Below are 27426 nucleotides of genomic sequence, written 5' to 3'. Positions count from 1 at the left end.
CAGGTACATTTAAGTCTGCTGCAGCAGAACTCATAACTGCCTTTTTTCCCCAGGTGCTCTGTCCCGGGAAGGTGGGGCTTTATTTATAAGTTCCTGTCATTCTGTTGCCTTTTTTCAGAGGTGCCCTGCCCAGCAAGGAGGTAGCCTAGTCACCGACTGCCAGCAGAGGCATTGCTGAGCTGCCATGGGCTCTGCCCAGCTGCTGTGTGAACTTCCTTGCAGTTTTGTTTATAGGGTTATAGTTAGAACTGCCTTGGTATGGTGGTCTGCCTCAGTAATGGTGGACTGCCTCGGTAGTAATGGACTGCCTTGGTAATGGTGGACACCCTTCCTCCCACAGAGCTGGACCATCCTTGGTCCAGCTGTGCTTTCTGTGAAACTCTCAACCCAGAGCATTTCAGATTGCTCGTCTTTGACGGGGTGGGACCAGTGGAGCCAGATCACCTGGCTCCCTGTTTCAGTGCCCTTTTTTTCAGTTGAATGGGGAATCTAAACCCAGAGATGGCCAAAGGCAGTTCAGGGATGATAGCCAATGGAGATGTTAAGATGGCAGCCACCAGTAGTCCTGGTAGTAATAAGCTTAGATAGGAGGACAGAAGGAGAGCAGAGTCCTCTAGAAGGGCATCTTTAAAAAAAAATTATATACATCTGTACATATAGATATATGTCTGACAGATTCGCTGGATGAGATTGGTCTGTGATTGAAATGTTTTAAAAGGTTTTTGGAAGGTATAAGAACAATTAACAAAAACCTAAGCAAAGAAAGTAAGCAAATGAAAAATCAAGGCAATTATTAGCTTCAGGAAAAACAGGGTGTACAATGTTGAATATATTTAATCTAAAATTGTACCATGTACTGAGAGGATGAAAGAGATGAAACAGATGGATGGTGGTGGGAAAAATTGGGAATCCTCAGGCCAGGCATGGTGGCTTACATCTGTAATCCCAGCACTTTGGGAGGCGGAGGTGGGAGTATCACCTGAGATCAGGAGTTTGAGACCAGCCTGGCCAACATGGTGAAGCCCTGTCTCTAAAAAAATAAAAAATTATCCAGGCATGGTGGCACACACTTGTAATCCCAGCTACTAGGAAGGCTGAGGCAGGAGAACCTCTTAAACCCAGGAAGCAGAGGTTGCAGTGAGCCAAGATCACATCACTGCACTCCAGCCTGGGTGACAGAACAAAACTATCTCAAAAAGAAAAAGAAAATGAAATCCTCAACTCCCATAATAGGAAGTCAAGTGGGTCCTTCAGCCTCGTTCCCGGGCAGTATAAAGTTTGCTGTCTCCTTTGTTCGTCCTCGTTGCGCAGTAGTGCTAGCGGCTTCGCGTTTCGGTACTCGGACCCGGCAGCCGCTTTTGGTGCTAAGCTGCTAGGAAGCCTCTCTCGGCGAGCTCGTTGGAGCTTGAACCCATTGTCACTCCTCCGACTTACCGGCAAAAAAACAAAAACAAAAAAAAAACAAAAACAAAATGGTTGAAGCAGATCGCCCAGGAAAGCTCTTCATTGGTGGGCTTAATACGGAAACAAATGAGAAAGCTCTTGAAGCAGTATTTGGCAAATATGGACGAATAGTGGAAGTACTCTTGATGAAAGACCGTGAAACCAACAAATCAAGAGGATTTGCTTTTGTCACCTTTGAAAGCCCAGCAGACGCTAAGGATGCAGCCAGAGACATGAATGGAAAGTCATTAGACGGAAAAGCCATCAAAGTGGAACAAGCCACCAAACCATCATTTGAAAGTGGTAGACGTGGGCCGCCTCCACCTCCAAGAGGTCTTCGAGGCGGAAGAGGAGGAAGTGGAGGAACCAGGGGACCTCCCTCACGGGGAGGACACATGGATGACGGTGGCTATTCCATGAATTTTAACATGAGTTCTTCCAGGGGACCACTCCCAGTAAAAAGAGGACCAGCACCAAGAAGTGGGGGTCCTCCTCCTAAGAGATCTGCACCTTCAGGACCAGCTCGCAGCAGCAGTGGAATGGGAGGAAGAGCTCCTGTATCACGTGGAAGAGATAGTTACGGAGGTCCACCTCGAAGAGAACCGCTGCCTTCTCGTAGAGATGTGTATTTGTCCCCAAGAGATGATGGGTATTCTACTAAAGACAGCGATTCCAGCAGAGATTACCCAAGTTCTCGTGATACAAGAGATTATGCACCACCACCACGAGGTTATACTTACCGTGACTATGGTCATTCCAGTTCACGTGATGACTATCCCTCAAGAGGCTATAGCGATAGAGATGGATATGGTCGTGATCGTGACTATTCAGATCATCCAAGTGGAGGTTCCTACAGAGACTCATATGAGAGTTACGGTAACTCACGTAGTGCTCCACCTACACGAGGGCCCCCGCCGTCTTATGGTGGAAGCAGTCGCTATGATGATTACAGCAGCTCACGTGACGGATGTGGTGGAAGTCGAGACAGTTACTCAAGCAGCCGAAGTGATCTCTACTCAAGTGGTCGTGATCGGGTTGGCAGACAAGACAGAGGGCTTCCCCCTTCTATGGAAAGGGGGTACCCTCCTCCACGTGATTCCTACAGCAGTTCAAGCCGCGGAGCACCAAGAGGTGGTGGCCGTAGAGGAAGCCGATCTGATAGAGGGGGAGGCAGAAGCAGATACTAGAAACAAACAAAACTTTGGACCAAAATCCCAGTTCAAAGAAACAAACAAAAATAGAAAGTCAAGTGATATAATCTAAAACAGAGGACCCAAGGACAGTACAATTTTATGTTTAGTATTACTATATAGTGTTTAGGAGTAAAGTATCATGATGTTTGCAGCTTGCTTTTAAAGAATTTACCAAATGCGTGTGTGTATATAATTGTCCACATATATACGTTAAAAAAATTTCGTAGCAAAAGTTATGGATAACAACATATGACTTAGAAAAATTAACATGTGTAAAAATTAACATGTGTAAATAATACCTCAAAAGTGGTACTCCCTGAAGACAGAGACAAGGAATGAAGTGGAAGGTGAGTCAGGGATTGGTGTTTCTATGAGAAACCTTTTAGCTGTTATTTGCTTTCTAAACTGTGAACATGCCCCACATATATTGAAAACAAAATTTTATTTAAAAATGTAAAGAAGGGGGAAAAGGGACTCATGGTCCAGTTATTTTCTACCACTAACGAGTTACATTACACTGGGCAAATCCTTAACCATAGAGGATAACAGGGTTCTTGACTGTTGTATGAAGAAAGTTCAGTTATTTCAAGTTAAAATCATTGATTCTCTGATCAGACACAGGCTTGTTTATTTTTTTAAACTTTGCCTGTCTTCATTACTTTAAATTTATGTGTCTAAAAGACCAAAACGATTTCCATATTATCAAATTGCACCGACTAGAAAGGTAATTTTTAATGAGGAGAACTTTAGCTGTTTATTTCGCAAAAATTTACATTTGTGCTTAGATTTACCTCCTCACCATTCAACACGAAAACCTGGTTTTCTAGATTCCTAGTCTCTAACGTGGAAAAAAATATGGAGCACGTGGAACAAAAATAGCTCGAATGTAGGATCACTTGGGGAATAATTTGGACTTACACAGTTACATGAAAAAATCTCCAAAGTCATATTCGCCAGAATTACATCCAAGAACAACGTTTTATTTAGCAACTAACTGAGATGAATAGCAGCTTCAGTAGCTCTAAGCAAAGGCTCTATTCATCAAATTTAAGGACACAGGCAAAGGAAATTGATTCATTTCTGGACCTGATTGAGTTTCCACAGTTAGATGCATTGGAGGGAGACACAACCTGAATGCTCCAATTCTGTGGTCACTGCCTGCGTGTAATCTGGTCTGGAGCACCCCACCCTTGTGTCCTCAAGTCTAACCCAGCTCCCCACATGGAAGACACTCTTATCTCCATACTACTTCTGGGATAATCAATGAAATCTTTGACAAGTACCAGTGATATTTCAGTGAAAATATAGTTTTCTCTAGGAGACGCCTGTACATATGAAATCGGAGATGCATGAAATACTGGAATATCTTATGAAGAGCAGGTCTCAGCTTGGTACCTTGCACTTTGCTGGTGCCCGGTCATGCTTGCTGAATCAAAGGCCTCTTGTTAAATGTATTGTTGGCCATTGTTACAAGATTTATTTTCACCTTCCTCCCCATAATCTTGAGAATCTAGTTGGGAGCTAGAAGATTCTTCTCCTGTGGCATGTTCTCACCCACTTCCATAGGTCTCTAGAGCCACTTGATCACTGGCTCAATGTCTTAACCAACCTGTTAGTTGTAAGCTCTGTGAAGGCAGAGGCCAAGTCTGTCTCATTCACACCCCATAGGCAAGGCCGATAGCCAGTGCTTGGAAAATGCTTTTTAGAGGAGCATTCACCCACCCTACAATCCAGGCTTGGTTCTGGTTTTCTATTCTCAACATCCAGGAAGTCTGCTTGATGTTGAGATGCTAAGTTTCTTAGTTAAGTCATTAACTTGGGAGTTTAAACCTGGTCCTTGGAGTCAGAAGGCACTGGGTTTAAGCTGCAATTTGACCAATTAGAAATGGGACCTCAGACAATTTACTTAAACTCTGTGAGCCTTAGTGTCTTCATCTCAAAAGGAGGTGATACTAACACCTTCTTCACAAGATTTTGGTGATAATTAAATAATATTTTTATATTTGTATATGTGCCAGAACCATATATATAGTGTCTAGGATAGAATCTAGCACATCATAAGTATTCCATAATGTTAGATCTTTTCTGTTTACTACCCAAGCTACTGACGCATATAATTTATTGGGCATAGTAATAAGGGGCTGAAAATAATTTTAAATAGTCCAAAAAGACTAATAGAATTATTATATTTACTTACAATAATATTAACTGAAATGTTAAGTTCTTTTGGGAAATGTTTCAACATATCCCATGCTTGAAAGCAGTCTTTTTAGTACATAGACATCTTAGATTAATTAAAAATAGGAAAGTGAACTATTCCTATATGTAACTTGGTATATAAAAACCCAGATACAAAGTTTGTAAGGTGTCTTGGTTACTTACAACTCCAATAGGTCGTTTTTTAATTATTTTATTTTATTTTAGATTCAGGGGTACATGTGCATGTTTGTTACATGGCTGTATTACATACTGGTGGTGGTTGGGCTTCTAGGGTGCCCACTAGCCAAACAGTGAACACTGTGCCGAATAGGTAATGTTTCAACCCTCACCCTCCTTGGTTATTTCCAACCACCTGTCTTCACCCTGGCTCCCAACTCCAAATTGTGATGGGTTTACAGAATTTTGGGGACTAACATGTTAACTCGGGCTCAAGTGATCTTCCTGCCTCAGCCTCCCAAGTAGGTGGGACTACAGACATACACCATGACACCTGGCTATTTCTTTCTTTTTTTCTTTCTTAGAAACAGGGTCTTGCTGTGATGTATTTTCACTGAAAGATCACAAGGCTGCAGTAAGCCATGATTGGGCCACTGCACTCCAGCCTGGGTGACAGAGTGAGATTGTGTCTCATGAAAAAATGAACAAAGTAGACAGTTGTGAGTACACTTATCACAACTTGGATCTCGTAAAAGTATGAAAGGAAGCTTTTAGTTTTCTTACTGAGTATACATTTTAATGACTATCAGCTCAAGAATGATAATATCTAGCACCGTATATCACTTTTACATGACATAAATATGTCAAACAATGTCTCATTTTGTTCCTACAATAATCATATGAAGCGGGTGGTACTATTATTATTAGTCTTGCTTTGCAGATGAGGAAACTGAGACTTGGAATTTAAATTGCTTGCCTATAGTGAAGTGGCTAAAAAGCACTAAATTCAGGACTCAGTATCTGGTCCTCTTACTCCTAGTTCTGTAATTTTCCCCCTTTTTAAAAAGAGTGAGGTGACATTCACAGAGCATAAAATTAACCATTTTAAAGTGTATAATCCAGTGACATTTAGTATATTCACAATATTGTGCATTCACAACCTCTAGTTCTAAAACATTTTCATCATCCCTTAAGAAAACTCCATATCATTAAATAGTCACCTCTCATCCCCTTTCCCTGGTCCCTGGCAATCACAGTCTGCTTTCTGTTTCTATGGTTTTGCCTTTTCTGGATATTTTGTAAAAATGGACTTATGCAATATGTGACCTTTTGTGCCCAGATTCCTTTACTTAGCACAAGGTTTTCAAGGCTCGTCTACATGGCAGCATGTATCAGTACTTCATTTTCTTTTTATGAGTGAGTAATAGTCTATTTTATATATATGTACATATCACAATTTCTTTGTCCAGTGATAAACATTTGGATTATTTCTAGTGTTTGATTATTGTCAACAGTGCTCAGTGCTAGTGTGAACATTCATATACAAGTATTTGAGAGCCTGTTTTTGGTTCTTTTGTGTATAGACCTAGGGGTGGAGTTTCTGAGTCATATGGTAATTCTGTCTCTAACTTTTTGAGGCACATAATAGTTACACCATTTTATATTCCCAACAGAAATGAATGAGGGTTCCAATTTCTCTAATGCTCATCAATTTGTTACTTTGCATCTTGTGTGTTTAAAAAAATTATAGCCATTGTGTGCTTGCGAAGTGACATCTCATTGTAGTTTTGATTTGCATTTTCCTAATGACTAATGTTGATCATCTTCTCATGTGCCTGTTGGCCATGTGTGTATCTTCTTCAGGGAAAATGTCTACTTAAGCCCTTTGCTCATCTTGTAGTTGGGTTGCTGTTTCTTTCTTTCTCTTTTTTTTTTTTCTTTTTAGGAAATTATATTTTCTCCTTCTAAAATTCCACAGTGTGCCTTTGGAAAATTTACCTTCTTGCTCTATAACTGTATAGTTATGTAAGAAAAATGTAGCTATCACATTCTTGAGATCCTTTGATATTGTAGAGGAGTGTGTGTGTGTGTGTGTGTGTGTGTGTGTGTGTGTGTGTGTGTGTGTTTGGCAGGGAGTTATACCTACTTATGAGTAATATATACAAATTACCACAGGAGGTGAGAGTTCCACTGGCAGAGTTGATAACCTAAGATGCACAGGGTGAAATCATCCATTTGTCCATCATGGTGGTGCTGTCCTTAGGCTGAGGAAGTCACTCAGATGACAAGCCAGGCTGAATAGCAGGGACAGTGGCAGGTTTGAGAATGTGGGCTTTATTTAACTTGGGCCAGGAGGAAGAGGAGTTGCCTGGTGTGCTGCCCTGTGTCAGAGAATAATGTGGCACCTGCTCTGGGGTAAAAGGTAACTTGCAGGTGGCTGTGGAGTGAGAGTGAGGGAGAAAGCCAGACACACTTCTAGCTGGAACAGCCTCCTTGGCCAGAGAGTATCATCTTGGGCCAGACAATTCTCTGAGGAAGTCTTAATAATGTTTATGATATTTGTATTCTGAGTAACAATTTCCTTTTTGTCTGTCTTGGCACTGAGTACTGCTCTTTGTGAAAACACCAGTCTCTCACGTGTGCTAGGGAGAACACAGCGAAGGGTTCTGGGCAATATTTGGTCGGAGGAGAGGCAGGATGCTCCCAGAGCCAAGTGTGGGGTGGCTACAGTGTAAATAAGGATGAGAAGACACCAGCGGAATGAAGAGATTTCCTCTGGGACCCTCCCTGACATCCTTTATGTTTGACTCTCAAAAGGTTAGATGTTATTTTGCAAAGGTAGTAATTTACAGACTTTTCTCTTCCCGTATTTCCCCCCTTTGCCTCCTTCCTTTCAATCAGATAGTTGGCAGTCATCCATAACCTCAGGAGAAGATGACGAGCTGGCCAAAAGGCAAAAGCAGATGGTGAATTACTTGTTTTGTGCTCTAAATGTCTAAATCTTTAGGGACACAACAGAGTCTAGGTTTGAACAAAATGTTTGGGAGAGGGAGGAGCTTTCCTTTAAACATGAAAAAGTTTTTCCAGGGCCAGGGTGGGGAATAATTAAGGAGGTACATGGATGTAAATGCAGACAGAAGTGGGGTTCTAAAAGGGGCCTTCACCATGCTTTCCAGTAGAGTGTGGATGCAGTGAGGCCCCAGGGAGTGAATGGATCTGTGGGAGGTGCGAGGAGGACAAATGGTCCCCCCAAAATGTCCACATTCTAATTCTTGGAACTGTTACCTTATGTGGCAAAAAGGGACGTTATAGGTACGATTACATGAGAGATCTTGAGGTGGGGAAGTATCCTAGAATACCCAGATGGACATGATGTGAGCCCAAGGCTCCTTATAAGAGGGAGGCAAGAGGGCAGAATCAGCAAAGGAGTCATGATGATGCTATACTGCTGGCTTGAGGAGTTCCAGCCAAAAAGTGCAGGTGGCCTCTAGATGGTGGGAAAAGCAAGTTAAACAGATTCTCCTATAGAGCTTCCAGAAGGAACCAGCCCTGCTGACACCTTAATTTTAGCCCTTATGACCCATTTTAGACTACTAATCTCCAGAACTATAAGTTAATATTTTTGTGTTGTTTTACAGCACTGAGTTTGTGGTAATTTGTTACAGCAGCAACAGAAAATGAGTAACAGCAGGGGTGGAGGCAGGGAAGACCATAGGAGGCCTTGTACTTGACTCCTGTGCCCCAAAAGCAGTCTAGCAGCAGCACGAGCCAGTGGGAGACCTGAGGGAACACACACAAGAGCAAGGGGAGCTTTGCAGCGGCCTGCATGGACTGAACCAAAGACCCAGTGAGCTCCCGAACCCAGTGCTGTAGCATGACAGGTGCACTCTAGAATTTCCTGTCACACTTCTAGGGAAGGCTAGAAGCTCATTCCAAGTGAAATTAAATTTCTGTCCCCTTGGCTAGGTGGGCACTTAAAGGAAGGAATCTTTCTTGCACACTGAGCTTGGGAGCTGAAATTCCTACTCTCTATACACCAGTATTTTCACTTCTGTTTCAGGGGAGGGCATCCGCTGTAGACCACATACTTTATATATGCTTCTTCTAGGTCATCTTCACAACCCAATGAGGTAAATACCCCCATTATCAATTTATCCCTGAAAATGTGCCAAATAAAGGATTATTGGAATGAGAGAGACTATATTCCATTATTTTAAATAGATAAAATTATAATGAATTCCAGGCTTATTGCAATCAATTTTCTCCAATTCCTACCAAACATTTTTTTTTTTTTTGAGACAGAGTCTTAGTCTTACTCTGTTGCCCACGCTGCAGTGCAGTGGCACGATCTTGGCTCATTGCAACCTCCCCCTCCTGGGTTCAAGCAATTCCCCTGTCTCAGCCTCCTGAGTAGCTGGGATTACAGCAACCCGCCACCACACCCAGCTAATTTGTTTTGTATTTTAGTAGAGATGGGGTTCCACCATGTTGGTTGGGCTGGTCTCAAACTCCTGACCTCAAATAATCTGCCTGCCTCAGCCTCCCATTATAGCCATGAGTTTCCATGCCCAGCCACCACCAAACATCTTAAACATCTATGTAACAGTCCACTAAGGATTTTCATATCATATTAAAATATTCAGAACACCCATCATCTAATTATTAAACACATTAGTGGGTATTTTGTGTTGGAAACACAGTACTATATAGTATTAATACCAATTACATTTTTCTTCTACACTGTGGAGAATTGTTATGTAGACTAACAACATGCATGTATGTTAAAGACACACACAAATGCAAATAACACAAAGAAAATGCAGTTCTCTAGAGAGAATGGCTGAACTACAACTATGTTTTCTACATCCTCTAGCTTGACTCCTATGTGCAACATAAACTTTTTCTCTGTTGTGTCCATGAGAATACCTTAAAACTTGGGTGATCATATAATTCATGGTCAAGTCAGGACAGTTTTTGTGAATGAAAGGAGAGCTGTTAATAATTACACTGGGGCTGAGTACAGTGGCTCACCTCTGTAATCCTAGCACTTGGGAGGCTGACGTGAGAGGATAGGATAGCCTGAGGCCAGAAGTTTGAGACCAGCCTGAGCAACATAGCGAGACCCTTGTCTCTGCAAGAAGCAAAACAAAACAAAACAAAACTTGCCAGGTGTGGTAGTGTGTACCAGTAGTCCCAGCTACTCGGGAGACTGAGGTGGGAGGATTGCTACAGCCCAGGAATTCTGGGCTGTAGTGCGCTCTGCTGATCAGGTGTTCTGCACTAGTTTGGCATCAATATGGTGACCTCCAGGGAGCAGGGGACCACCAAGTTGTCTAAGGAGGGGAGAAGCAGCCCAGGTCAGAAACAGAGCAGGTCAAAACTTCCATGCTAGTTAGTAGTGGGATCATGCCTACGAATAACCACTGCACTACAGCCTGGACAACATAGCAAGATTGCATCTCTGAAAAATAAAAGAATAAAAAAATAAATACTTAGGTGTGACATATGCTTGTTGTCCTAGCTACTGGGGAGGCTGAGGTGGGAGGATGGCTTGAATCTAGGAGATTGAGGTTGCGGTGCGCTATGGGCATGCCACTGAACTCTAGTCTGGGTGACAGAACGAGACTCTCTCTAAACATTAATTAATAATTAATAATTACATTGGTATAATAGCTGAAACTAGAATTGTCTGGGGCAAAGTGAGATGTTATAGAATTTGAAAAATTAATATGCCTTTACGCATTTTGCTCTCACCCTGTTTTTGCCAGATCCTAAACTGTGAAGTCTTCTCTTACTCCTTTCCCTAGCTTTAAAAAATGTTACATTTTCTAAAATGTGATATATTCTTGTCATTTAAAAAAGCCACATTTTGTTTTCACCACACACAAGAAAGGTTACCTGTGAGACAATGAAAGTGTTAATTAGCTTGATAGTGGTGATCACTTGGTAAGGTATACATATATTTGATCATCACATTGTACACCTAAAATACATGCAAGTTTTATTTGTCAATTATACCTCAATAAAACTAGGGGAGAATCCCCACATCTAGCATGAGGCAGATACCTTGTACATTACTTAATTTTCCTGACTTGCTGAAGGACCCTTCCAAACTTTTGTGCAATCTACCCTTGACAGTCACTAGACTGTGTGTACCTTTGAACAAATACTGCCCCTATTCATCTTGGTGGCCCTGTATCTCAGAGTGCTGGGCACAGAGATGGTACTCAACCACATGTTTGTCGAATGAGGGAACACCATATGTGAGAAGGAGACAGATTTCACCTCATTTACTAATTGGATGTGCTAATCTACTTTAGAATATTTCCTCCTTCTCTCTTGATTGCCATATGGAATTACATATTTTTTCCTGTTACTGCCTTAGTAGCCTCTGCTGGTACCTGTGATAATGTGATAGCATGTGACTCGTCCTTCTGACCAAAGCTGTGACTACTCTGTGGAACTTGTAACAAAGAGGGTGTGAGCTTCACATTAAATGTGATTCGAAGCTTCTAGAGTCCACATACGTATTCAGCTATGGAAGTACCTCCTAAACATGGACAGAAGTGCCTTGACACATGTCAGATGAAATTACAGCTTAGATTCCATGCAGGATCAAGACACTTCCCTGATGTCTTGTGAAATTGTGCTAGTTTTTATAGTAACAAAATAGTCTAATGAAGCTCTTGATCCATGAAGAGTACAAATGTGCTCCTTCAGTAATTCATGATCCAAGTCTAGGACAAAATATGGATCATTAAAACCAGCATAGCTCAATCTGAGCTTTCAACACTTATAACTCTGGAATCGCAAATATTGGATTGTTATCATTTTCAAGCAAGCACACTTCAAACATTTCAAATCCTAGTTTTTCAAGGTAATTGTTTATAGAAAACTCCCTCTTAACTTTGCTAGGTAATTGGATGTGCTAATCTACTTTAGGATGCTTCTCTCTTCTCTTTAGGCTACCACATGGAATTCTAAAGATACACATTCTCCTTTCTCAAGTCTCTCTCATTTCGCCCACCATTAATTTAATTTTGATGGTAGAGGTATACCCTGAATATTATATAACATGTATTGCATTTCAATTCAGACAAAGGGTTGAGGATGAAGAATTTCAGCTCTTTTTTTTTTTTAATCCAAGGCTGAAATAAACACAAGAAAATGTCAGAAGAACCATTAAAGATTTTCTTTCTGTCAAGCTCATAGATGCTTGGATAGCCTCTATCCATCTCAAAGACCCTAGGTGGGGAACGGTTACATAGCATGTTTATTAGTACTTCAGATGGAAAAGAGCGACATTCATTTAGGATGCCTTAGTTAAAGAGCCCTGCCCCGCCGAGGCTAAAATGTCTTTTAAGGAACAACTCAAGGGAATGGGCCACCTTATTGTTTCTTCAAGAGCTGATATCTTTTGATTCCTCACTCTTCTACTGTGCTACTATGGGGTGCCTTGACTTCTTGCTTTCTTCTTCCAAAGAACCTTCTCTTACAGACCCAGAGACTCTATCCCTAAATCACGTTACCCAAGAGAAAAAATCTGATTGGTCAGTCAATCCCCACCAGCACAGAGTTTGTCTCTAGGCAGAGATCTTAGACAAGGTCACCTAGTCATGTGAAGATAGCTGTGATTGGGCTAGGCTTCAATTCTTGGTCAACTTAGCTGTGGCCAGTGTACTGGCTTTAAATGATACACTTATATGTTACATCTGCTGGTAACAAACCCCTGACAAAGGAGGCCATGGAAATGGCAAGCACACTGAAGTTTCCCAGCCCCTGGCATTCTATTCCTTCAGGGAAGTGAGAGGCATTCTCTGAATTTTGTCACCACCCATTTCTTTCTTCATTAAACTTCCATCTTAACTGGTCTGCCATATTCCTCACTCCACTCCAATCTCATAACATCCAGTGGTGAAGCTTCCCTTCTGAGTGAGTGTGTTTGTTCACTTTTGACTCAGAAATCTGGAAATAGAGTGTATGCAATAAATAAGTTTCCTCCATTCTGCCAGAAGCTGATATAGTTTATATTATTTCCAAACTCTGTATTCCATGTAGAATTCATAAAAGCAAGTAGTTCAAAATTAATTTGATTACTCTCTGAGATTATCTGGGGCTTTGCTAGGACCAGCCAAGTTCCCATTTCTTTCCTCTGTGTCAATCAGATCACATAATGTTTTATACTTTACTTTCTTGGCCCCATGATTACACACCATGGAGCTCATTTAGAATGTCTCAGCATTGCTCCTGTGTGAGATATGAGTGCATTCTGCCAGTCCACAGACATGTGCTGGCATTTCCTATTAAAGAGAAAATGGACCACACACTTCTAGCTCATGCTTACAAGGTCTTAATGGAAATTATTAGACCAGAGGGAAGACTTTCAAGAGATAATGGTAATGTAGTAATTTTATCAGGTCATTCCATTCGAGAGGAAGAATCTCTTAATTTTCCTTCTTTCATTGGAAGAACTGTTTATGAAGGTGCCGTTCAGCAACTCCAAAAAGCTGCGTGAGTGCTCCAGGGGGGTTTCAGGAAAGAAACCCTTAGCTTCAGAAAGGACTTAGCAGTATAAACAGAAACCAATGCAGAAATAATTTATAGCTATTTATGACTGGCATCATGAAAGACAGTGAGCCCTGTATACATAGGCAGGGTGCAAGAATGCACTCTCCTATAACACAGACGGCAGGTGGATTCAAACTCTCCAGGTTGCCAGCCTCACCCTCTAGCCCTGCCACAGTCTCTGAACCACAAGCCTCCTGTTGGCTTTGACTCTCTGAGTTTTGTCTGTGAAAAACCTCCATGTGGTAGGAATTTAGGGTAAATGCATTTATTCACTTGTTCATTTATTCATGTCTACCCTTGTTCATTCATTCACTCACTAATGCACTCAATCATTCATTCAATGATGATTTAACAAGTATTTGATGAGAACCTCTATGTGCCTAGTGGCATGTCAGGAACTGAGTGGTATATGAGGGGTAAATGAAAATAAGGGTAAGTCACAATCCCTGTTCTCCAGAACTTCATGGGTTTTTGTTGTTGTTGTTGTTGTTGTTTGTTTTTTGAGATGGGGTCTTGTTCTGTTTCCCAGGCTGAAGTGCAGTGGCGCAATCTCAGCTCACTGCAACATCTACCTTCTGGTTCAAGTGATTCTCCTGCCTCAGCCTCCTGAGTAGCTGGGATTACAGGCATGTGCCACCATGCCCAGATAATTTTTGTATTTTTAGTAGAGACAGGTTTTCGCCATGTTGGCCAAGCTTGTCTCAAACTCCTGACCTCAGATGATCCACCTGCCCTCGGCCTCCCAAAGTGCTGGGAAAACAGGTGTGAGCCACCGCACCCAACCCTTTATGATTTTATTTAAGAGACAAATCTAGCACATGTTTTAGAGTTTAGTATAATATATGATGGTTCAGACTGTCAGTGCCAAAAAAGTGACCCAGATAGTATGAGGTGTAGGAGTTCCCAGAAAGGTGACCATAGCAGGGGAGGTTACCAGGAGGAAGTGGGACTTGAGCAGGATCCTGAAAGATGGGGGCTTTTAGCAGGAATGGAACAGAGAGAAAGGACCTCAAAACAAAAAAACACAGAATAAGCAAAGGCAGAAAGACATACATGATAATACTGTTTATAGAAGAGAGTGCGGAGATTATCCGGGCTAGAGGGAATGTACCATATTTGGAGTTATAAGGAATAAATGTCAAATTAGATGAGGGCCAGATAGTGAAGGAATTTGAATGAGAGAAAAAATGTGTTTTGACTTTATTCAATATAGGTTTTGAGAACCTTTAGCACATGTCTTGAATAGAAATGTGATGCTGTTGCGAAGAGCTTACAGTAGTAGCTCAGGGGTTCCAACATTACCCAAATAATCATGCAGTTTTCCTGGAAGTATAGTAAGGAGGGAGCTCTGACACAGTCAGCCCCCTCTTAAGTAGTGGGAAGAGGAAGAGAAAATGGATCAAAGAGGAAGGATAATATCTGATTTTTCTAACTTTATGTGAAATCTTAGAGGACTTTCTTTTTCTTTCTTTCTTTCTTTTTTTTTTTTTGTGAAACATGGTCTTATCCTATCACCCAGGCTGCAGTGCAGTGGCACCATCTTGGCTCACTGCAAACTCTGCCTTCTGGGTTCAAGGGATTCTTGTGCCTCAGCCTCCCAAGTATCTGGGATTACAGGTGTGTACCACCACATCCAGCTGGTTTTTGTTGTTGTTGTTGTTGTTTGCTTGCTTTTAGTAGAGACAAGAGTTTTTCCATATTGGGCAGGCTGGTCTTAAATTTCTGGCTTTAAGTAGTCTACCCACCTTGGGCTCCCAAAGTGCTGGGACTAATTACAGGTATGAGCCACTGTGCCTAGCCAACTCTCTGACATATGTGTACTTGTGTAAACTTGAATCAAACAGGAGTTGCCAGTGAGAGAGATCCTTTTGTACAGTGGCTTATTTAAAAAGGGGAATATATTGGCTCACATAGCTCAGGGCAAGAGGGAAGATTTAATGTACAACTTCAGTAGTTTCATATAAAGTTGAAGATAATCAATTTTTCTTGTTATATGACTAAGGTTCAAATAACTCATGTTTTTAACATACTACATTATCCTTAAACATTTAGCACCACTTACATGTTCAAATTCCTATAGACAATTTTGGAAAAGGACAAACCAAATGTAGACACAGTAAAACAGTACTCTCATAAGAACATTATATTAGTCATATAATCCTCACAACAACCTTATCAGATAGGTACTAGTATTCTCAACTTAATTTTTAAAAATGAGAAAAAGGCCCAGAATGTCTTAATCTGTTTTGTGTTGCAATAAGGGAATACCTAAGGCTGGGCGGTTTATAAAGAAAAGAGGTTTATTTGGCTCACAGTTCTGCAGGCTATGCAAGAAGCATGGTGCCAACATATGCTCAGCTTCTCACAGAGGCCTCAAGCTGTGTCCACTCAGGGAAGAAGGCGAAGGGGAGCCAGCTGTGTAGAGATCACATGGCCACAGAGGAGGCAAATGGGTGGAAGGGAGATGCCAGGCTCTTTTTAACAACCAGCTCTCTCAGGAACACCCTCCAGGGAGTGCATTTATCTGTTTATTCTTGAGCAGTATACCTCCATGACCCAACACTTCCTAGTAGGCCCTACCTCCAACATTGGGGATCAGATTTCAACACAAGGTTTTTTGAGGACAAGCATTCAAACCGTAGGAGAGAGTTTTATGCATCTAATAAGTTGTACAGCTTGGATTCAAACCCAGTCATTCAGACTCCAGAGTTCATCCTCTTAACCGCTACACTTCTACTGACAGTAAAACTTGACCGATGTCACAAGAAAACTACAAATTAACATCCCTTAAGAGTATAGACGCAAAAATTCTCAAAATACGTGCAAACCAAATTCAGGATGAATTATTTGATGAATAATTCAGGATTATTCATCATGACCAAATGGATTTATCCTAGGAATGCAAGGGTGGCTTAACGTTTGAGATCAGCAACTTCTTGAGTCTAGGAGATGGAGACAAGATTCTGGGGAGACCAAGGTGGTTAGAAGAGTGCAGAGCAGAGGACTCAAGAGGATAGACCAGATAGTGGCAGAGTCCTGAAGAGTGTTCAGCAGCGTGCTGATCAGGTATGTGTATGAGTCACCCGTTTGTCCTCTCCTGAGGAAATACATGATTCTGGGACTCTGTGGGTATCTGGACTATCGTCTTTAGTCCTCTTGAGTTCTGCACTCTAGCCACCTTGGCCTTTCCAAAATCTTGGCTCCATCTCCTAGACACAAGAAGTCACTGGTCTCCACCTGGTTTCTTCCTCCTTCTGCCATGTCCTGAAGGCTGTCTCAATCTGTGTGGCTTGATTAGGGCTCAGGTCCAGACCTGACCAGTCAATGTACTTTATTTCCTTGGTTGTAATGATTAGTTCAGGGATAGCTGGGTGCCCATATTAGTCTAAGACTCAATTCTAGAACTTTTGTTGAAAGTTTTGGGAAATAAGTGATCTTTTCTTCTCAGTTTGCTATCTTATTCTAGAAGAATAAGGAGGGGGCAACCACATGAAAGATTCTGCCTGAAATTAAATTCAGAACAGAGGAAGGCAGAACGGAGAGATAAAGAGACTGAGACTTCATGATGATGTTTGAACCTCTGAATGCATCTACACCTGAAACCCATAACCTGTCTTTTTATTTAATATGTGAGCCATCAAATCCTTTTTTTCCCAGTTGATATCAGTTCAATTTAATTTCTACCACCTGCAATTGAAAGAGTCTTCAGTAACATAGCTAAACTACATCAGCCCTGCTTCTTTTCAACACCCTTCTCAAACTTTGGGGATAAATCAGTGGTCTTCCATTTTCACACACACACACACACACACACACACACACACACACACACACACACATACACATACACACGTCACAGACTCACATGAACTTGATCCTCTCTCCTTTCTGTCAGGAAGAAGGGAGCGGAGGGCTCATACCACCCACTCTGTATCTGGTACTGAAAAGATGAAGAGTGCCAATAATCATGCCACAAGTAAGATGGCATCTATACAAATAAAATGCAACATTGCTAAACATGAATATATTCCCAATTCGCTTTTACCAAGAAAAATATTTTTAATAATGCTTGCACTCATCATAAAAATAATTTCTGGGGGGACTAGCCCTGTAAAGCAACTTACGGAAATATGTAGGAGAATGAGACCAACAGAAGATCTTGGAGGTGGCAGAATAGTAGTGACGGTCCTAAGCAAGAAGCTTACTGGAAGCTTATTGGCTCCAAGACAAATAATCGTTTTGAGGAAACAATTGTGAAAAATGTTTCTGTTTGAAAACATTAGCTTACAGAGCAAACAGTTTATTTTAAAATCTATACTTAAACTATTAGGTTGCTGCCAAAGAAAATATACTTGTCCACCCAAACATATGTTTCAATGAAAAATGCTTGCCATTATAGACAGACCAGAGGAAATGCCTCTAATCTGGTCAAACTTAGCAATATTTTAAAAAATCAAATTGTTAAACACTGAATTGTCGAAATGGTAATTTTCCAATCAATGTTCCAGTATCACTTGTCAATTATTGTATTACAAAAATAGACTAAGAGTGTGTTTTATGATTATTCATTTTTAAAAAGTTCTATTTAAGAGTCCGGCAGTCTTATCAATGCAAACAATTTTTTTTCTTTGAGTGTCAGGAATCTTAAGTCGCATTTTTGCAATTCCTCCTCCTCCTCCTCCTCCTCTTCCTCCTCTTTCTTCTTCTTCTCCTTCTTTTTTTTGTTTTTTTGAAGGGAGGTTAACCATCTAACTTGGAGTCTTCCCAAAGATCCTTACAGATTAACCTTCTAGATTGGCACTCTTTGTCTTTTCATTGCCAGAATACAGAGTGGGATCCCCTCCACTTCCTTCTCCCTGACAGAAAGGACAGAGGATCAAGCATGTGCATCTGTGTGTATGTGAAGATAGAGGACCACTGTGATTTGTCCCCAAAGTCAGAGAAGCATGTTAAAAAGAAGCAGGGCTGATGCAGTCTGGCTATATAACTATGGTTAATCCATTAGGATCTTTGGGAAGTTTCTTTGCTTATTCTGAAACATTTTCCTACAGGATCTTTACCTCAGAAGTGTTTGGATCACTAGTCTTTTAAACTTCATTTCATTCCTTTTTTATTTTTTTATTTTTTATTTTTTGTCATTGTTCTTTATAGTTTAAAAAAAGCAGGTCAGAGAATCATGGCTTGTGCCATCCAGAGATAGGAAATGGCATCACCAAGCTCACCAAATCACAGTCTGGGGCAATATGTGTGGTACTGATGGCTTTATCCTGGAGCCCTCAACTGTTCTTCAATTGCCCTAATTGTGAGTTGATTCTCAGACTTAAGCCTTTGCATATTTTATGTCACAACATTCTCATAAGAGCATCTTCCAGAATCTATGGAATATGATTTCAGAACCAACAAAGAGATGGGGTCCTGATTCTTAGGGAAGGCAGCCACCCATCCCATCATTATTCTCATGAATGGAGGAAGAAAAGTCATCTGGGCCTCTCAGACTGTGTAGGGTCCCGTCTTTGGGTTTTTGCTCAGGCAGCTCCAATCCTAGAACACCTTTCCTCAGTTCCTCTCTACCTACCTGAATGCACACAATCTTTATGGCCCATCTCATATGTGAAGCTTTGCTTATCTCCTAAAGTGATGGCTTCCTCTTCTGAACTCTCATGCCACTTACCAGCTCTTGAACCTGGGCATCAGAGAGAGATACTAGGTCTCTGAAAGATTTCCACAGTATAAGATCATGGAAGGCAGGGGTACCATGATTTACACACTTTTTGTTTGCCTTACAGTGACCTGCATAGTGTCTTTATTTCAGTTTAAAGACAAGTTTTCCAGTTTCAAAAGGAAAGTGAGAGTAGGTTATTTTTTTCTTTGAGAGGCTCTTTCACAGAGAACATAGACTCACCAGAAACAATACAATAGAAATAAGCCTTAGTGTTACCCTGTGACACCCTAGCTCAGAGGAGGGTAAGGGCATGTAGCCAGGCAGGAAAGTATATGATGAGGGAGGCAGACAGGCTTCCTTGGGTTCCTGTGGGTTTATGTAAGAGCCCCTGTGAGAATATGCATTCTCTTTCCTCAAGCTGCCCTGGGAGAGGGGAGTCTCAGGACCCCCTCATTTAGAGGGTAACTGAAAGCCACGGCTAGAGACTGTTGCTGGGCACTCGGGGAGCCTACCATGCACTAGGAACTGCCAACTCTCAGAATGTGAATTAACCATTGCATATGTTTCTAATTTCGAACAGATGCACTGTAGCATGCTTACCTCATCCTGCTAATGACTGAGGTCCTATAGGCTTCAACAATCTGGTGACCAAAAAAGATTGTGTTAGAACCAGGTAGCATTTGCTAGGAGAGCTTCAAAGGAGTTTGTCCCAGAGATCCCTACCAATAGTCTCATGCATACAATAAGTGTTCCTTAGATATTCTGCACAGCTGTTAAATCGGAGGTAACTTCAGTTGGGCTTGTCTATTCTTACAGATGCTTGGGAAAATATAAGATTAAATTCCTGGGGAAAAAGTGGGATGGTAAGAAGATAGTGAAGGGAATTTGTGAGTTTCTGAGGGATAGCTATCCTTGTCTAATTATTTCTCTTTTCCTTAACTTGTCAAGACTAAAAAAAAAAAAAAAAAAAAAAAAAAAAAAAAAAAAAAAAGCTGTTTTTCACCCAGTGGCTATTCATTAAATCTTTATGGGACTGAACTGCCACCAATGTGTTTTAAACTCATGAGACCTTTGCAAATTATAATAGCTGATTTCCCTGCAAATGGAAAAGATATATTTAGAGGCTTTCCTGGGAGAATGAGCTGGCCCCAGGGATCCATAATGGACTGTAGAGCCTTTCACCTCAAGGTCAGGAGGTCAAATCCAAATCAGGCCTGGGGTGGCTGAGAGGCATTGTTTGAGTGGCAGCTGTTGGGTGACCAGGGTGAAAGGAGCTGGAGGGTTCAGCTGCATGTCAAGTGAAGTGAACAGGTGCTGTCTGCCAGGATCCTGGCAGAGGATGAAAGAGGGTGGTCACAAATCGCCTGAACTTGGTCTCCCAGACTCAGAGACCATTTTTGACCTGGCAAAGTGAGGAGCTGAACTTCCAAGTACTTTTGGGAGAGGAGGAAAGCTGAAGGAAAAGGACACGTCTAAACTGCCAAGGCCTCAGAAGAGGAGGGCGTGTCAGAAGAATGGCGGGGCACCTACTGCATCATCTGAGGCCGGAGCCGCCTTCTGCGTGCTAAGCATTTCATTGGCTTCTGCCTCTTCTGCCTCAGTCCTCGCACCCTTTCTTTCCAATGGTGGCTGGCACTGTCTTCTGTCTCTAAGTAAGGAAGAATAAGTGAAGATGCAAAGGGATCAGTGGGCAGATGGCAGTGATTAAAATTCATGGTGAGAGTTTTCTAGTTTTGCAATGCATTTTACACCCTGTGCATTCTAGACCCACAGCATGCAGGAGTGGGGTATAAAATGTGTAATAGAGTGGGGGGTCAGAATTCAGTAGCTGTTTCATAAAAGCTTAGGAGAGAACACTAAGTCCTACCTCTTGTTTTGACTGTTGAAGAAATTGAGGTCCAGAGAGTTGGAGGTCGGTCACTGTGTCAGGGTCTAAGTCACCAGCAAGTTAGGTGACTCCAATTGATGAGAACAGTCAATGAAGGTATTGAAAGTATATCGAGTAGTTCACAGCAGCTTAAGGGAAGCAAGTGTGGCCAGTAGTGAGGAGGCAAATAGTTGATAGTTCTTCGGGAGAGGCCTCTTTTACTGCTTTAGCCACTGGCTATAGCTTAGGGCAGGGAATATCCCACTCGACAGAAAACTGGCATCTTCTTGCTTCAAGTCTCTAATTAAATTTCACCTTTAAGAGAAGCTTTCCCTGGCCACTACACGTGAAACAGTAACGCCTTCCACCTATGTGCACTCCCCTTTCTCTCATCCTTTATTGCTTTCCATAGTGATTATTACCATCTGGACATTACTCATTTATTATTTACTATTTACTTTCAGTCTCTGCCTCCAACCCCTTCTCCATGATCCCATTTCTGAGGGGTAGAGTGTCCTCCAGAAGTTGCCTGTGCCTTTGGAAGAGGAGGTTCCCTTAGATTCCAGGTCTGGGCAAGTTTCAAAGCTCCTCCCTTGGGAACCTCAGGGATGGGGGTGGGGTGCTGTTTCTTTCCCAGAGCTTTTCCCTTTTGCCTGCAATCCAAGATCCTCAGTGAGATAGCTCTTCCCTGGTCCCAAATCCTGGAGGAAAGGAGCTTTCTAAACATGTGAATGAACAGGTATGGAAGGAGAAAGGGCCACCACAGGCCAGAGTCTCTGTGCTGTTTGGATACCACATTTTCAACCAAGTTTTTGCTGGCAGGCTCAAGGACCTGTCTGCTAATATGGCTTAGCAAAGATTCCTCCTAGCTGTTTTCAGCCTTTCTCTCTCCATTTTTCTTTTCCTCCTCCCGCTCCCCACTCCTTTCACCTGCAGCCCACTCTCCACCCCCATCCATTTCCTAGGAAAATAAATCTCTGGGAGGAGGCAGAAAGAGTGGATCTCAGCGAACCCTTCTGAATAAATGTCTATATTAATGAATTATTAACTCAGCCACCCGTGACCTTAAACCTAGAAGCGCAAGCACCCAGGGCAGAGCGGAGAGCTGCCGAATCCTTTATTGGAGTCCTGTCAAAAGCAACCGACCATTTGTTCCACTCCCTTATCAAGAAAAAATAATTAATATGAAAAGCAAACTTTTGAATGTATGTCAAACGAAATCAGATAGAGGGTCTCCCGGACAGAACCCACTTCTCCTCCTGCCTTTTCTGCTGCTCCCTCCCTACCCTGGCCTCCAGCTCCATCTTCCCCTCCCAGCTTAGGTTACAATGGGCTTCCCAAGGATAATTTTCGGGGCAAAAATGCTCGAGAAAATGATGAATTTGGGTAGTTAATTTATCGATCCTGGCTCCTCTTCCCACTTGTTTTATTTTAGAGGTCATTAATCAATGAAGAAAAACACCACTGTGTCCCCCCGTTTGCATTTAATACATTCAGGCTCCTTATTTATTCCTCTGGAACAAATTCCCAGCAAATATTCACCCATCGATTTGGGAGCAATGGATTTTTATAAAGATTTGATCGCTTTCTAAGTGGTCGAAGTGATTTGTTTCCCCGGTCTTCTAAGTATTGAAGGGGGTGGGGGAGGCGGATTTGAGGGGGTGCTGGTCCGTGCCTTCGGTAAGCTCCCTTTCTAAAACCTACTGAGCCGCGCCAGGGTGGCCGTGACCAAGCGGGCCCAGGGTAAACTGTGGGGGGGGAGCGCCCCTCGGACCGCACACAGCCCCGGGGGTCCCGCCTACCCGCACCCTGCCTGCTTGCGCGCCGGGGGAGGACTAAGCGGACTCGGCCTCGCCCGCCCGGCGCCTCTGACCTGCTGCAGAGGCGCAAGGCAGACTCCTGGTCCATTCCCTTCCAGGCCTTTTCGTTCGCTCCCGGGCCTTCAAGGCGGCCCCTCAAACTTTCTCCTGCCCCCTTCACGCGAGGTCCCTGTACCCTCTGGGCCCTAGGGTCAAGTCGCCTCCTGACCGACCTGCGCCAGGGGTAAGTGGGGCACAAGCTTGAATCAGAAAACCCAGGTACGCCATCCGTAGACGTATTGGGCGAGGGGGACTTCGCTACCTTCTCAGCTTCTTCCCTGGCTCCTGCAGCAAGGGGAGTTATATCTCTCCCGTGGTGCTCCCTCAACCCCGTCTGGCGTCAGTCTGGACCGAGGGACTACAGGTCTGACTAGGGTGGGCAGCAGATGCACTTGGCACCTCACCGAACAGTGTTTGAATCCGCCTACATTACTCATTATTGGCGTGACCTTAGGCAGCCCATCTAACCTGTCCGAACCTCAGCAGTCCCCACCTACAATATGGGGGTTGCTGATGCCTTCTCCGCAAGGTTGCTAGGTGGATTAAATGGACGTAAAGCACCCACCCGCGCCCAGCAGGTCCAAAGCTCTCATTAACAGGTCAGCTAATCTCATTACGAGAGGAACCCTCCCTCTTCCGCTTCCCAGAGTGTGGGCGGCCTGTGGCCACCGAAGCAGCTGTTGCGACTAGCATTTCAAAATCCCAAGACTTTCTACTGGTGGAAGGGGGTGAAGGGGTATGGGGGAGGCGGGTCCGGGCAGGTAGAGGTTCTTTGGGACTTCCAGTCCTGGGGACCAAGCGCTTGGAAGTAGCTGGGTTTGGGCAGAAACAAGAAGGCAGATGGGAAGACCGCTGCCGCAAAGTCCGGACTTCCGTCCCTGGAGCTCACTGTCTCTCCCAGGGAACAGAGGAGTGTCCTGGTTTCTCAGCAGTGAACCTGGAGAGTGTGAGAAAAAGGATTTGTTTCTTCTCCCGCGGCCCGGCAAGCCTCTCTTCGGCAGTTCTACCAGCAGATTAATTGAAACGGGCCTGGAACTTCATCCTCTCCTCCCTATGGAGTTGCTGGAAGTCTGCGGAGACTGCCTGGTTAGCCTCCGGGTCCACAGTGCCGTGGGTTTTCCCTCGTGGTGTCTGCCTTAAACTTGGGTGCTATCAATCTATCCAACGATGACGGATGACCTTGTCATAACGACGCCAGTCAAAACATTTTCGGTCCAGCTCTGTTCCAACCAACATCGAAGCATCCTGCATGAGACTCGGACGAAGTCTAAACAGCACGTTTCCCAGGCTCAGACAACTTGAGTGGTGGGAAGAGAAAAAGAAACAAGCAGAAATCAGGAAAGAATGGCTATTAATTGTTCATCCTGGCAAGTGCTAAATAGGTTGTCTGAAGAAAGATAAATGCTGTTTCTTCTCTTTGAGTTACGGCCAGAATCCTGGCGATGGGAAAGTATCTCCTGAATCGGTCAATTTCATACACCTTGCTTGAACCTTCTACCACCTACTATTGAAAATGCCAGGAAGAGCTGGGAGGGGGTCGGGGGAGGAAAGTGGCTAATTCGTGGGTGCGAGACTGCATCTAAGGGCTGCCTTGGCCCAAAGTCTGGGGAGAGGGCATGGTGGGGGTGGGGCTGCACCTCTAACGCCAGGTTTTGGGTAGAGAAACCTAATCGTGACCTGGGGAAGCCGCAGGAAGCTAACTGCAAATAACATCGCCCGTGTCCCGGAGCAGTTGTGCCACCAGATGTAGCACTGGATACTTGCCTCAAGTCCCCAACGACGAGTGGGAAAGAGCCCTCCAGAAAACAACCCGGGAGGGGGTCGGCTGGGCGCTGGATGGTGTGCAGACTCCATTGCAGCCGCCTCCCAGCCCTGCGGCCAATCCCTCCAGGACCAGCTGCTCTTAGAGACCCTCGGTCCCAGGACTCCCTGCACTGACAAGCCTGCCTCCAGGGCTGCAGACAGAGGGTTTCACTCCAGCGCGCAACCCGTCCCGCTCCGCCCCCAACTTTTCTCCCCAGAGGATTTATGATAGAGCTGGAGTGGCGAGCGAGTGGACTCTAGCACCCAGAAGCAGTCCAGGAAAAATAGCCGGGCAAACCTGGACCGGCGGCGCGGGCTTGCTCAAGCGTGGACACTACAGCGTGCGCGGAGATGCATTCGGTTGCCGCGTTTCCACTGATTTCAAGATCAGGGCACTGAGCTGGCACCCAAAAAGACATATCATGGACAGAAAGAGACAACTGGCTAGCGGGAGACGTCATGCCAAAAAAACGGGGAATGAGAGGGCGGAGGAGTTTGTGCGGGAGAGGCGCACTGGCGGTGTGGGTCGGACCGTTAGAACTTCCTTCTTCCCTCTCCCCTCCCCTTCTTCTGGCCTGCCTCCCCTCCCCCCTCCGTTCCCCATTTCTCTCTCTCTCTCTCTCTCTCTCTCTCTCTCTCTCTCTCTCTCTCTCACACACACACACACACACACACGCACACTTGTATTTTGTGCTGTCGTAAAACCCACGTGTCCAGCCGGGAGGCTGCCAGAGCGTGGAGCCAGGGAGCTAGGACGCGGCAGCGGCCAAGCGCAGCAGCCCCCGGCGGCTCAGTCCCGCGCTCAGGTCCGCCTGCACTCTCGCGCCCTCCGCGGGCTTCCAGTTCCCTCGCTCGCAGGTCGGGCGCGTTCCGGGCGGCACGATCTCTAGGACTCGCCTCCTGCGTTGCCCAGGGGCATGTAGTGCACACAGGGCGCACACTCTCTCGCACCCGCACGCTCACCGAGACACACGCACGCACCCACCCGTAGCGCCGAGTTTTCAGGTAAGGTGAGGCTCCTCTGGAACTTAGAGTCTAGGGCTCGTTGGATAGGAAGGTTGGTGGTCCTAGGTGGGGTACGGGGGGTGAGACTGTCCCGCTTCCTGGCGCCTGAGGCAAACGCGGCTTGGGCGCTGCGCCACCCGGCTCGGGTCGGTTCCGGGCGCTGGCTGAGGGCGGGGGCTGCGTCCTGCAGCCGAGCTCTGCTGGCAGCGCCCTCCCGTCGGGCCCCAGCATTGCTGGATAGGAGCTGGACGCTGCGGGCGGGGAGGCAGAGCAAGGTGCCCACAGCTCCCTCTGTGCGGCGCCGCAGCGTCGGAGTAAACTTTGCGCCCCAGCGGAGTTGGGAAGAGGGCGTCGCGGAACCGGGCGGCCGCAGGCTGAGCCACTGGGTCCGGTGCTTTCTCCAGGGTTCCAGCGGCCCTCTTCCCAGCCCCGGTCGCCCAGGCCCTGGGTCCAGCTCACGCGCCCCTTCTTCCCTGCCCTCTGTCCCCAGTTCGAGGCGTCGGAAATGCTGAAGCCCGGAGACCCCGGCGGCTCGGCCTTCCTCAAAGTGGACCCAGCCTACCTGCAGCACTGGCAGCAACTCTTCCCGCACGGCGGCGCCGGCCCGCTCAAGGGCAGCGGCGCCGCAGGTCCCCTGAGCGCGCCGCAGCCTCTTCAGCCGCCGCCGCCTCCCCCGCCGCCCCCAGAGCGCGCCGAGCCTCTGCCGGACAGCCTGCGCCCGCGGCCCGCCTCTCTGTCCTCCGCCTCGTCCACCCCGGCTTCCTCCTCCACCTCCGCCTCCTCCGTCTCCTCCTGCGCTGCTGCCGCCGCTGCCGCCGCGCTGGCCGGTCTCTCGGCCCTGCCGGTGTCGCAGCTGCCGGTGTTCGCGCCGCTAGCCGCCGCCGCCGTCGCCGCCGAGCCGCTGCCCCCGAAGGAACTGTGCCTCGGCGCCGCCTCCGGCCCGGGGCCCGCCAAGTGCGGCGGCGGCGGCGGGGATGGCCGAGGCGCCCAGCGCTTCCGCTGCACCGCAGAGGAGCTGGACTATTACCTGTATGGCCAGCAGCGCATGGAGATCATCCCGCTCAACCAGCACACCAGCGACCCCAACAACCGTACGTAGCCCCAGCCCGCGCGCTCTCTCCCGGGGCGCTGGCGCGGGTGGGCCCGGGAGCCAGTCAGGCGGGTCGGGTAAGAGTGACACGTGGGCGGGGGGAGCAGCTAGTCCCGGCCGCCGGCCCGCTCCTCCCCGATCTCTGTGACAAAAGTTTTCTGGCGCGGGAGAAGGAAAAGAGAACGGTTGAGTCGGCCGGTGGCACTTTGGGGTTCCCTCTCCGTCCCTCCCCCCCCCCGTCACTTGCTTCACAGTCCCAAGTGTTAGGGGCCGGAGTCGCCCGTGGACCCGACCTTACAGACCTCTCTGCTCTCCCGCCGGACAGTGCCGGGGGCCAGGCGGGTACTGGCAGCGCGTGCCAGGGGTGTCTGGGACCTGCTCTGCCTGGTCTTAGCCGGGACGAGGGAGGGACCCTCAGCGTTTCTGGGGAGCACGCAGATCAAGGCTTGTTTCTGCTGCTCTCCACCCCACTTATGGAGGTCAGGTCATTTTCTGGCCGCGGGGTTGTGGGGGAAACCTGCCGCGAGCTGTTCGCTGGCCAGGCCTCGCTCGAGTAGGAATTTTGGGTGGTAGTGAGTCGTTTCTCCTTGAAGGCAGGTAATATTCTTAGATCTACTATTCATTTAAAAAGAAGGAAAAGAAAAAAAAAATACCTGCTACTTAATGAGAAGAAAATTTCTGTTCCCCGCTGAGTCCGCTGATCCCGCTTTATTCGCGCACCTTTGACCCCGCAAACGTTCATAACCCAAGTTAGTTTATTTATTTATTTTAGAAATTAA

The 27426-nt window shown here is 45.4% G+C and overlaps 2 protein-coding genes and 1 long non-coding RNA gene across 3 annotated transcripts in view; 2 read left to right on the top strand and 1 right to left on the bottom strand.

Moving 5' to 3' along the window:
• Positions 1-1257: 1257 nt before the first annotated feature.
• Positions 1258-2677, top strand: LOC101031101 (RNA-binding motif protein, X chromosome). The gene has a single exon (XM_003920653.4). The coding sequence runs from the start codon at positions 1473-1475 to the stop codon at positions 2628-2630; it is 1158 nt and encodes a 385-aa protein (XP_003920702.3). The 5' UTR covers positions 1258-1472; the 3' UTR covers positions 2631-2677.
• A 19690-nt stretch (positions 2678-22367) lies between these two features.
• On the bottom strand, positions 22368-26711 carry LOC120364691 (uncharacterized). Its single transcript, XR_012512796.1, has 2 exons — positions 26585-26711; positions 22368-24046 (listed from the first exon to the last, which is right to left on the bottom strand). It is a non-coding gene; the product is annotated as an uncharacterized LOC120364691 (long non-coding RNA).
• Positions 25472-27426, top strand: part of PRDM6 (PR/SET domain 6) — a 102702-nt gene continuing 100747 nt past the window's right edge. The window contains exons 1-2 of the mRNA XM_039471452.2: positions 25472-25557; positions 26048-26648. Of these exons, the coding sequence (XP_039327386.1) occupies positions 26063-26648 (586 nt within the window). The 5' untranslated portion in view covers positions 25472-25557; positions 26048-26062. The remainder of the gene's footprint in view (positions 25558-26047; positions 26649-27426) is intronic.

This window comes from Saimiri boliviensis, chromosome 1 (assembly GCF_048565385.1).
Source record: "Saimiri boliviensis isolate mSaiBol1 chromosome 1, mSaiBol1.pri, whole genome shotgun sequence".
In the NCBI taxonomy this organism is placed as follows: domain Eukaryota; kingdom Metazoa; phylum Chordata; class Mammalia; order Primates; family Cebidae; genus Saimiri; species Saimiri boliviensis.
Note: the sequence above shows the minus strand (reverse complement) of the source record. Positions and strands in the feature narration are given on the sequence as shown.

Coding starts and splice junctions, on each gene's coding strand:
- LOC101031101 (XM_003920653.4), top strand. CDS start 1,473: ATGGTTGAAGCAGATCGCCCAGGAAAGCTCTTCATTGGTGGGCTTAAT.